This window comes from Gouania willdenowi, chromosome 19 (genome assembly GCF_900634775.1).
Source record: "Gouania willdenowi chromosome 19, fGouWil2.1, whole genome shotgun sequence".
Taxonomy (NCBI): Eukaryota; Metazoa; Chordata; class Actinopteri; order Blenniiformes; family Gobiesocidae; genus Gouania; species Gouania willdenowi.
In genome coordinates this window covers 25855080-25867787 of record NC_041062.1, presented here as the reverse complement: position 1 = coordinate 25867787, position 12708 = coordinate 25855080, and the positions used below count along the sequence as shown (strand labels likewise).

At 38.8% G+C, this 12708-nt stretch overlaps 1 protein-coding gene across 1 annotated transcript; it reads left to right on the top strand.

Moving 5' to 3' along the window:
* The first annotated feature begins 686 nt into the window (after positions 1–686).
* On the top strand, positions 687–12319 carry LOC114481704 (transmembrane protein 238-like). Its single transcript, XM_028476698.1, has 2 exons — positions 687–1305; positions 12083–12319. The coding sequence occupies exon 1, from the start codon at positions 754–756 to the stop codon at positions 1270–1272; it is 519 nt and encodes a 172-aa protein (XP_028332499.1). The 5' UTR covers positions 687–753; the 3' UTR covers positions 1273–1305; positions 12083–12319.
* Positions 12320–12708: the final 389 nt, after the last annotated feature.

Here is a 12708-nt window from a genome sequence, read left to right as displayed (position 1 = left end):
ATATGAAGAGTTACTGTATATGAAGGGCGACCGTGGCTCAGGTGGTAGAGGGTCGTCTTCTGATTGAGAGGTTGGGGGTTCGATCCCAGTACCTGACTATGTGTCGAAGTGTCCTTGGGCAAGACACTGAACCCTAAGTTGCTCCCAGTGGTCGACTAGTGCCTTGCATGTCAGTCCTGTCCCACTGGTGTGTGAATGTGAGAGTGATTGGGTGAATGAGCTGATATGTAAAGCTTTGAGACTGTTTCAGTGGTGATAAAGCTCTATATAAATCATGTCCATTTACTAGTTAGAAAATAACTTCCTAAATATTACATTTCCACAATTTCACTTTATTTAGAAGGTGAAATAACATGAAAGACTAGCAGTAACTTAAAAAGGTAGGAATTGTTGAGGTTTCAATTTCTGCAATTGTTTAATTTTTTATTACATTTTATTGAAAATCCACCTTGTGTTTTAAAAAATCTATTTTAAATATATAATTTAATATATAACATGCCACTAACCATTCAGATGGAGCTCATTGGAAAACTAGAGTTCCTGTGAGGGCCCCTCACATGGTCCATGCGGCTACTTTGGGCCCGCGGGCACCATGTTGGTGACCCTGGGCCAACGTGTTGAACCTTCTGATCTTTGCCGCTGTGTGTCTGATGACTCCTGGGGGGCGGGGCCTGAGCTCAGGTGAGTCCACACAGGTGTAGAGCTCCGTTACTCTGACCCGGTGCGTGTGCGTGTGCGTGTGCGCGCTCCGCTATGTCCGCTGAGTGCGTGGGTCAGTGCGTGGGTCAGTGCGTGGTGCTGCTGGTTCTGGCCCTGCTGTTTGACGCCGTGGGGCTGGTGGTTCTGCTGGTCGGGGTCTTCGGGGACGTGAACCTGAACGGTCGCTTCTACGGAGACTTCCTGATCTACACCGGCTCCCTCATCCTGTTCCTCAGCCTGGTGTGGTGGATCCTCTGGTACACCGGCAACGTGAGGTCGGACCCGGAGCACAGGACGGGTCCTGGTCCTTTGGACATGCGCATCACTCACTGGGCCAGGAAGTTCTCTGAGAGGCTCTCTAAGAACGGTATGAAAGCCGTGGTAGCGGGCCCAGGGCCCGGGCTGAAGCAGGGCCCTGGGACCGGATCCGGGTCCGGATCCGGGCTGTGTAATAAGGGCTTCGATGGAGAACCGGGCTGGACCTCTGCACAGAACACCCAGAGGACCGTGGAGCTGGGTGTGCTGAGCCTGGATGTGGCCCTGCAGGAGGGCAGAGCTGAGAGACTCCTTTAGGGGCCAGAACCAGGGGCCAGGGGCCACGATCAGGTAACAAACACACTAATGCACAATGCTGACATCTGTGTCATTAATTATGAAAATTTCCTAATCAACTTGTGTCAAACTCAACGTTCAGGGGCCAAATGTGACCCTTAAGACCAGTGGTCCTCAAATGGGGGTATGTGATGTTCCTACAGGGGAGACGAGAACATTTACATCGTGTCAGTGTTGGTTCCACCACAGGTGTGACATGAACAGAAATTATTTTTTTTTTTAAACTATAGAAATAAATCTATTCAGGAGCTACTAAATCAGTGTTTTTCAACCTTTTTACCACTTATTGACCTAATGAGATTCTTTAAAATGTGTTATCACTCATTCATTCCATCATTATGATCTATAGATGTTTAGAAATAGTTTTCTAATGTTGTAGTTCAGAGAAAAGGGGACTAGAGCCACAAGTTAGAGAACCACTGCTTTAGAAGCATCTCATTTTAGTTCAGTGGTCAAATACAGACCAGTTTGATCTGAAGTGTGTCACAGGTTTTATTTAGAAGGAAAAACAGCCATTTCAACATTAATGTGTCATAGTTTGTACTTCCAGGTATAAATTACATATTAGACCCACAATATCTAAGCATTAAGTGACATTACATTTAAATTAACTAACATTTCATTGATATTATGAACAATTATTTAATTTCAGGAAATGTGCAGGATTTTGAAAAAAATGTTTTTTTTTTCTCCATCAATTCAAGATTTTAAAAAATGACTGACATCATGGATATAATCTTGGGAAATGTGTGAATTTGTATCCATGTGTTTTTGAAGAGGCTGAAATATTTTGTAATTTACACAATGATACATGTTTTTTCTGTAATTTTTACTGTTTTCCTGCGGGCCACATTTAACGCTCCAAAGGGCCAGATTTGGACCCCGGGCCTTGACTTTGCTTTAGATCATCCAATTTAGCCCACAGCAGACAGTAAAAATGACAGAGAACACATGAATCATTGCATAAATTACCAAATATTTAAGTTGGAGCTATATTTCTCCATTTAAATACACATATTTAAAAAAAATGACACAATATTTGCAGGAGATTTTGTGCCTTTATCACAACACTGCAGTCTTATTTCATTGGAAATTGTGGAAATAACTCAATTTTTCTCAATTCCATCTACCATTTTCCCACAAAACTCATGCAAATTACAAAGAATTTGTCACAAAATCAAGGATTTTTTAAGTGTTGATCTTGCAGGGACTGATATACTTATATATATATTATATATATATATATATAAGTATATCATCATGTACAATATACATATCTATCTCAATATTTGAATTTCTCCTCTCAATCACTGTATGAATGTTAAATTCAACCCTTTGGTGCATAAAATGACTCCAATATGGTGATTCAAGTAGCCCCTTATATTTGGGGTGTACCATCTGAGGAACCTCTCCATTTGAGTTGATTACCTTTCAAGGTGCTCCGATTATTATGATTTCTGATGTACTTTGTGGCTTTTTCATACTTATAAAAGGCTCATGTTAAGCTAAATGAACTTTTCTGTACCTTAAACATGATAAAGTGTTATTATGACGTCATAAACATGATCAAAGTGTTTTTTATTGATTCCATCAATCATTAGTTAGAGGGTGATTTACTCCTTTCTTACTACAGGGTGAACACAAACACCTCGCTATAATTTGATGACGCGTTCACACTTTGATGACTAATTTGACGTGGCACTGAGCTGGAGAAGCCACGCCTCCAGGAAGCTCTCTGCCATGATTGACATGTTAACAGACACGCCCCCACGAAGGTGATCATTTCAGTGCAGTGCTATGTATGTGTTTTCTACAGTCTATGTATGTACCGGTGAAAGCCCCGCCCCCACGCTCTGTCTGTGTTTATAAAGTAGCATGAGCTCAGCTACGGAGTGGGGGGGGAGGAGGGTGGGCCGTCCTCTGACCTTACGTCACCATGCGGAGAGGAGGAAGTCAGTGTCCTGTCTATAGACACGCCCACTCATGAATATGCATAAGTAGGACACAAATCAGCCTGTTTGTGTAGAGTTGGTCAGAAAGTGACTTTTCAGAGGCTAAAACTCTGGGAAAATAAACCTCAAATATTATGTTTTTGGGGTTCTTAGAACAAATGGAGATGATGGTGAAAAATAGCGTAATATGAGACCTTTAAGTTTTATGTGTCAGTTTTATTAATTAAAGTAACCAAACAAATGTGTCACCATTATCTTTATTTATGTCAAATCACCAAATCTAACAGTAATCATATTACAAAATATATAAATATAACAATATAAAAATAACTAAAATATTAGCTTATTCAGTTTATTTAATCTGATCTAACACTACAGTGATCTTATTCAGTAAAAATAAATAAAGCAGCATAAATCACATGTTGCTGTAAACAATCAAAGCAGCTTTAAAAACATAAAACCTACAGTATCAGCTCTTTTAAATAACATGTGGATGGATAAAAGAACACAATGATACCAGGGTGTGTAGTAGATTGTGTGTATTTAGTTAATCTGACTTCCCATGTGATAATAACTCAACGATAAAGTTTTATTAATGTAATGTCTTGTCACATGATATTGTGTCCCACTTTTAGAAAAATCTCATTTGAACAATGGACCAAACCATTGTATACTCCAGTGAGGGGGTGACCACCTTTGATGAACTTTGTTCAACTTTCTGAAGTTTTGAATGTTGTCACATTTATTATTGGTCATGTGACTCATGGGGACGCAGTAACCCAGTAAATCCACATGTGCACTGCTTTGTTACTGGTTCATGAAACACAATGTTGTTAGTTCCAGGGGCCTTTAACCTACTTTATCTCCTGAACTCACATCATGTGACATTTTTCTCCAGATGTGCAGAGAACAAAGCTCATGCAGATATTTAACCTGTGTGATTGTTTATTAATGTAAGAACAGAACAAAATAAAGACAGTTAAAATGACATAAAAAGGTACATCAAGACACATTTTTATTACACCAAAAAATACATGATTTATACATTAATATTGATAAAAATATTATTTTAAAGCATTATTAAATATGTGTAAACTTCACGTGTCTTTCAGCTCAATTGGTAAAAATAAAAAGTTGATATTAGGACGATTGGTGACTAAGTTTGAAGTAAGTGTATATGATGGAGTATTTGATAGAGCTGCAATTAACAATTATGTTTTATAATTGATTAATCGGTTAATAAATGAATCGATCAATCAGATTTTTTTTTAAGCAGTTTATCTATAAAGCACATTTAAACCCTGTTTACGGTTAAACTGAAACAAAAGTGTCTCTCACACACAAACACTTGCGTGCGCACATAAACAAATACTTGCGCACACACAATAACATTCATGCGCGCACCCAAAACACTTGTGGTGCGCACACACCCAAACACGTGCGCGTGCACAGAAAAACGTGCGCGTGCACAGAAAAACGTGTGCGTGCACAGAAAAACGTGTACGTGTGCGTGCACAGAAAAACGTGTACGTGTGCGTGCACAGAAAAACGTGTGCGTGCACAGAAAAACGTGTACGTGTGCGTGCACAGAAAAACGTGTACGTGTGCGTGCACAGAAAAACGTGTACGTGCACAGAAAAACGTGTACGTGTGAGTGCACAGAAAAACGTGTGCGTGCGTGCACAGAAAAACGTGTACGTGTGAGTGCACAGAAAAACGTGTGCGTGCGTGCACAGAAAAACTTGTGCGTGCGTGCACAGAAAAACTTGTACGTGTACGTGCACAGAAAAACGTGTGCGTGCGTGCACAGAAAAACTTGTACGTGTACGTGCACAGAAAAACGTGTACGTGCACAGAAAAATGTGTGCGGAGCACACACACACATCTCTGTGTGTGAATCAAACAGCTCTGCGTCACGGTCAGTGACATAAATCCCACGACGCAACAAATCGATAACGCTTTTAATAGTCCATTTTTATTGATTTCATTGATTCGTTGTTGCAGCCTTAGTATTTGATCATTTCTTGAAATAATCTCGGTTGGCCAGTTAAAATAATCTGTTTTATAATATCTATATATATAATTATAGTGCATTTTAGTTTCGGTTCTTGCTTTTTTTATATGTTGTAATGTTCATTCCTGCTGTTGTCGCCTGTAAATGCTCATGAATTTCTGCTCAAAGTGTGTGTGTGAATAATAAATATGAGCTGCTGTGAAAACAAACATTGGCCTGTGGCAGCTTTTAATTAATGACCCTGACTGTTCCATCAGTAGCTAGCAGCGCTAACACACACTTCCTCTGGGCCATAACGCATCACTGCATTTATAATGGAACTCAGCAGGACTATTGATCCTCTGTGTGTGTGCGTGTGTGTGTCCAACCACTGAATAAGGCATCAAATGAGGCAGAGATTGATGAGATTTATTTAAACACTTAATTCTCTGTTTGCGCTCAGTTAACCCATTTTAATAAAGCAGCCACAGCATGACTTTAAAATAAACGTAACTGTTATCTCTCTCTATATATATATATATATATATGTGTGTGTGTGTGTGTGTGTGTACAGTGGTGTGAAAAAGTGTTTGCCCCCTAAACCTAATAACTGCTTGGACCACCCTTAGCAGCAACTACTGCAATCAAGCGTTTGCGATAACTGGCAATGAGTGTTTACAACGCTGTGGAGGAATTCTGGTCCACTCATCTTTGCAGAATTGTTGTAAATCAGACACATTGAAGGGTTTTCCAGCATCAACTGCCTTTTTAAGGTCATGCCACAGCATCTCAGTAGGATTGAGGTCAGACCACTCCTAAGTCTTCATTCAGAGGTGGACTTGTGGGTGTGTTTTGGATCATTGTCCTGCTGTAGAACATAAGTTGATTGAGGTGACGAACAGATGGCGGACATTCTTGAGTCTTCCAGATCCTGAAGCAGCAAAACAGCCCCAGACCATCACTATATTTTACTGTTGGTATGATGTTCTTTTTCTCAAATGCGGTGTTACTTTTACACCAGATGTAATGGGACGCAGACCTTTCAAAAAGTTCAACTTTTGTCTCGTCAGTCTACAGAATATTTTCTTAAAAGTCTTGGGGATCATCAAGATGTTTTCTGACAAAAATGAGTTGTTTTTGCTTAGCAGTGGTTTTGGTCTTGGAACACTGACCTTAACTGAGGCAAGTGATGCCTGCAGTTCTATAGATGTGGTTGTGGGGTCACCTCTTGGATGAGTCGTTGCTGCGCTCTTGGGGTAAATTTGGTCGGCCGGCCATGCCTGGGAAAGTTTGCTGGAGTCCCAAAGCTTTAGAAACGTCTTGATAACCTTTTCCAGACGGATTACTTTGTTTCTCATTTGTTGCTGAATGACTTTGGATCACGGCGTGATGTCTATAGCTTTTGAGGATCTTTTGGTCAACTTCACTTTGCCAGGTCGGTCCTATTTCAGTGATTTCTAGATTGAGAACATGTGTGCAGTAATCAGGCCTGGGTGTGGCTACAGGTATGATCAACCACAGTGATGTTTTAACAGGAGCTGGTGGCCAATCACTGTTTGATACATGGATTATGTAAATAGATCCACTGCGCCTGTGTTTGACGTGCGCTGATCTAATGTTGACATTAACAGTTGTTTTTTAATAACAGCAGGTTTACCACTAAAACAAACGTACATATGTCATTTGTATGAGAAAAAAAAAAGGTTTAAACTGTTGGTTTCAGGTCGGGCTCTGATATAAATACCTAATGTCTGTCTGACCTGTACGTTTCACTTTTGCTTTGTCCGGTTCTGATCAAAGCTTGAATAAGGTTCATATAAAAAATTATTTGTGTTTAAAACAATTCCACAAAACGCCAAAACAAAATATTTGTCTTTCTTGTTCTTTCTCCTCGTCCTCCTCCACCTGCTAACAAACACGACAATGCGCGTTGGAGCCACAAACCGTTCACACTGGAGTCTGATACAGGTCACATTTTAATTGGTAATGTGAGCGGACAAACAAAAAATCAGATCTGAGCAAAAAATCTATGTTTTTGTTGTAATTTTGTGTATTTTTTGCTGCCCATGTTTGTAATTTTTTTAATGACTAATCTTAAAGCACTGTTTTATTTTAGTCTGTGTGGTATTCTGCATCAGCAAATTTAACCCAGGATTGTCTTTTTGGTAAAACTTTATTTTTAATTAAAATTATTGAGATTCATATCGTATATCGCCATTTTGAGAAAAACTATCTAAATATGAATTTTGATCCATATCGCCCAGCCCTAGTATTTACCCAAATTGGGCCCAAAATACTCCATAGTTGTAGTCTTAGCTCAGTTGGAATCCCTGGACAGCGCCCCCTGTTGGCTGAGTTAACTGACGTGGGTAATTATAGTTATAGGGGCATCCATAGATTCATCATCAGATATGGTGGGAAAAGAAGGAGCATTTATGGATGGAATATTGAATTGATTTTTCTTGGTTTTCTATTAGAGATGGTAAATTCTTAGTCATATTGCAATATCTGCTTGATTTTCTTTTAAAATAACGTAAGTTAATTCTGTAATTTCCGTACATTCTCTCGGGTTCGTGGAAAATCAGAGACCCTACGTTAGCGAAGGCTAGCTCAGCTTGTCAAGCTAATTAAATTCTCCTCCGTGTAAAATCAGGGGTGGAAAGTAACAAATTACATTTACTCTCGTTACTGTAATTGAGTAGCTTTTTTATGTACTAAAATCTGTAGTTTTACTTTTAATGAAGTCAATTTTGTTTCAAGTAACAGTTCTTCACTACATTGGAAATAGATTCTGTTGCAGATTAAAATAAATCCTGCACGCTTGTCTTACGCCTGTTTTCGTTACATAAATTACAATATTTAATGTCAAGTAAAACCATATTTTTCATCAGTCCCTGGGTGTTTTCTGGTCGAGGGGCTCCGCACCACTTCATCCTCCCTCCCACCGGTTTCTGTAGATCCTCCCCCTCCAGAGTCTCCGTGCACCTCGTCCTCCAGCAGTGCCTGATAAGCCAATTGATCAGCCGTTTTGTGCATTGATCATGTGATTTTAATTACAATTATTATTATTAAAATAAAACTGTATTTGTAGGCACGTTCACGTCACCCTGGGACGTCAGTATCATTTTTATGTTTGATTATTTCACACAAATGTATCATTTTCACAGAGCTGTCATTCAATTCATTTTTTTCCTGTTGGGGGCGGAGTTTCCCATTTCTTGTGCGTAAGGCAGGGTCAGAGCTGCTGTGGAGGTGGAAACATGATCTCATCAGGTTTTTTTTAATAAGTCCCAAATGTTGTTTATAAGTGGCGTACGCTTTATTTTGTACATACGCAGCGTTTATAAACGAGGCCCCAGAATAATGTTTCTGTTACTGTAAATATCTGCACTGACTCAAACATTATCTCTCATCATTTCATTCAGCATTTTTTGAATGTTTTCTTTGATGTTTATGCATAATCAATGTTTGTTTTAAATGCATAGATATATACACAGTTTGTGATATTCCACCAAGAATGTTTTATAGACTTTATATAACATACTGTACGCATTTCTTTCTTTCATAGATTCCTAAAGATAGGAATTATTCCCTTATTGGAAAATGTTTTATTGGATGCTCTGACACATCGGATGTATTGACACAAACACTGACCTCATCCAATTGACATGTATTTATTTATTTTTATTTATCCAGGTTCACCACAGTTATTTTGAAATGGTATTCTTTAATAATAATAAACCTAGTTTGATCTTTATACATGTTTTGTGCATGGGAGAGATTCCCCCCCTTCAAAAAAAATAAATACAATTTCATCAAAGTAACAGTAGCTTTTTTCTGTACCATTTCTACCCCTGCTTAAAATACATAATTGTATTTAGATTTCCACTAGTTCTCTCTTTCCCTGGTTAATCACCTTGTTGATGATAAAACTGAGGCTTCAAAGTAATTCTGAGGCTAATGTAGTATTTTTCTTAAACATCACATACCCTGATATTCCTCATTGTTCTCCCACGGTGTGCACATTTCACTAGTATATCTACTCATCACTTTGTAAGCAGAGGATTCTTTTAGGTAGTTAAGTGCACATAATATTTTCAGAGACCATGTTTTGCTTCTGTAGATTATTTTATGGTTGAATTAAACTGAGCAAATGTCAGTGTAGTCAACAAGGAAAACAACGTTTCCTGGTTTGCAGTAAAGTTCTCTGTGAATTTAGATAATATTCTTATCATATTTAATTACATAAACTGTTTTAAATGCATACATTGTAAGAGCTGCAAACCTATATGAATTATTGGTATTAAGTACGTATTATTGTCATTTCTAATGAGTACAGACCTGCTGGTAAATTGAAATTTTTGGATCCCTCTACCTTTGTTGTCATTGATGTGTTTCTGTATTGAATGTTTTTCTATCATTGGTCTGTGGAAACACCACGCCCAAACACCTGCTGTTATCAGCACTTTGTAGCGCTGTGTTTGCATTAGAGGTAACTGTTCCAACTCCACAGTCTTTATCAGTGTACACTGTCCAGTGAACAATAGGCTCCGCCCTAAGACAACACTGGTAGTGTAGCTCCACCCGCCTCTCCATGTCCAGGGTTGTAAACGGAGATGTTTATCAGTTTCATGTGAGTGAGTCAGACCTGCTGTAACAGTAAAGTATCAATAACAAGAGTTTCACAATTTGATCCAGTCCCTGGTTATTGGTTATGTAACAATGACAGGGTGAGGTTCAGTGACGTACAGTCAGGGTAGGCAGTGCCTACCCATGGGTGAATTGATATTTTGATCATTTGTTTTGATTGTAATATAATTATTATTTATTTATTTTTCATTTCTGGTAACCTACAGTACCTATAAGTTTGAAAGTGTCAGCATTTTGTGCTTTTCATAGCATAAATGACTAAACATAACTATTTCCTGGTACGAGTCTCACGCCACTGTAAGCCAGGAGGAGGCCACACCCTCTCCCAAAGGCACATTGCTGCTCTGCCTCTGTTCCCATAGCGTGTTTTTATGTGTTTGCACATGCTCAGTCAGTTCCCTAAGACGAAAACCATTTACGCTGCCTTTGGACGTAACCGCGCTATGCTAAATGCTATACATACATTCACAGTGCATTAGTGAATTGATAAAGCGTGACCGCTGCTGCTACGTTCAAGAGCTAGTGGGCGGGATTATAACACTACAGTCAGAATGACAGCACTATAGACGATAAAGAAACTTTTTTTGAGGAAAAACGACAGCTTTTAAAAAATGGAGACCAACACCTGAGCTACCAGACCTTCAGCAAAGGTAAGGTCAGAACATTGTTGGTACTTTCTACAGTGAATGGAACAAAAGGAAGGATTGACTTTGTGGATGCTCCTCACTGAGGATGTTCTGAGTTGTTGTTGTTGTTATTTTCTCCATGTTTCTGTGTTTCCAACACAAACAACAGATGTGCTGCTGTGTCATGAGATACAGTATATGTTGTTGGGAGAGTATGGAGGCTATATTAAATAATTAAGTTTCTTTAATGGTGTTTTACAACGTTGATTGTATTAGATTAACACTTGCCAGCAGAAACATATGAAATTGTCATTAGTGTCGACATTGGTGGTCTACATTTGCAACGCCCTGCCTACCCTACCCTAGTGCTCACGGTACGTCACTGATTAGATTCATTAATAAAAACCACAGGATTGTTACAGATCAGAGGCCTATTACCAGAAGTGTAAAGAGTAATGATATATCTACTCATATAGAAGGGCTATTACTGCCCTACGTTTATTGTTCATTTGTTGGTAATAAATGTTGGTATGGTTCCCTTGCATACAGTAAACATCTCATGTAGAAACTTAAAAAGAAAAAGACCAACACAGATCAAAATCACAGCGTAGACGATGAGAATCACAGCGTAGACGATGAGAATCACAGCGTAGACAATGAGAATCACAGCGTAGACGATGAGAATCACAGTGTAGACCATGAGAATCACAGTGTAGAGGCCCCTAAGCTCAACAGCGCTGTCCAGCTCATGATGTTGGCTAACTGAGCTGTATACTGAATGTAGCACCCAAAATGAGGCGGATACATGACTAGAAACACGTCTGTGGCCCTCGTTTACTGTCCGATTAATTATTATTGTAATAACTCACCAATCATCAATTCCTTCCTTCCTGCTGTTGCTGCACAAACATTGTTACCGTTGGCCTGGATTATAGATTTTTATGAATAATTGTCTGCTCCTCAATGGTGACGACAGTTGCTCTGCACGTTTTCTCCTTGCCTGTGATTGGTCAGATGCTGCAAACTCCACCCCTTTTATGTGAGCATGCACTGACCCAGGTTGGAAACCCCTGGGTTAAGTTAACGTGTTTTATGAATGTTTGGTTAGGTTAATCCGACTAACAGAGAGATATCCTGGATATGTTCGCGGTCCAGTTCCCACGCTAATGCAGAGATGAGCAGCTTTTATCACAGGCCACAAAAATGTGAGCGTCACATTATCAACATTAGTTGTTTTTTTATCTTAATGTGGTTTTATTGGAATTTTGTTCATTTATCCATTTTGGGTTTCTTGTAATTTTATATTTTTGCGTAATTTGGTATATTTTGTGTATTGTGTTGGGTTTTGTAACTTTTTTTTACTTTTTACTTTATCTTTTTAGGAGTTTTGGCATGGATATTCTTACATAGAAATATAATCACCTATCATAAATAGATACAATAGACTTCTGTCATTTTCAGTTAATTAACATCAGAGTAGTAGAAACGCTGATTTGATGTTCTGTGTTTGATTTCTTAGACTAAACCCCACTGTGTTTTCTTTCTTACAGATGATCTTTGGACTGATCCTGGTCCTGATCCTGGTCCTGGTCCTGGTCCTGATCCTGGTCCTGGTCCTGATCCTTCCTGATAAACTCAATCACTTTTATCTAACATCAAAGACAGTTTATATATCAGGGAAAGTCTGTGTTTGCACTTTATTACAAAGCAAATCTTTTATTTTTATCTACTTGTATTGTTGCAGATGTAAATTATTGTTTTTGGAGAATAAAGTTTGTATGTAGTTGGTTTTGCTATTGTTTGACCATATCTATTAAAACATGTGAGCAGAGGTGAAGGTAATGGATTACAAGTACTCACATTACTGTAACTGCAGTTAACTGCATAAAGAAAACTGGTGAGATTATGCAATAATAATTCATCAGACAATAAACAGACACTGGTCAGTTATACTTTATGACGGCACAGGTGTGGTTCTATTCATGTATTATCCTCATTTTATTGCTCCAATGACTGCTGCGTTCATAAACCTACATCATCAAGAATGGGCAGGTCATTTTATGTTTAGTTACCATGACGACATACGTCACCGCGGTGCACACAGGCTAAGTTAGAGCACTAAGAGAAAATCCAGTTTGGTAGTACAGGCGTCTAAACACTGGGGATGTTTGTTTAT

Excerpts from the sequence above, each read along its gene's own strand:
- LOC114481704 (XM_028476698.1), top strand. The coding sequence starts at position 754 with ATGTCCGCTGAGTGCGTGGGTCAGTGCGTGGGTCAGTGCGTGGTGCTG.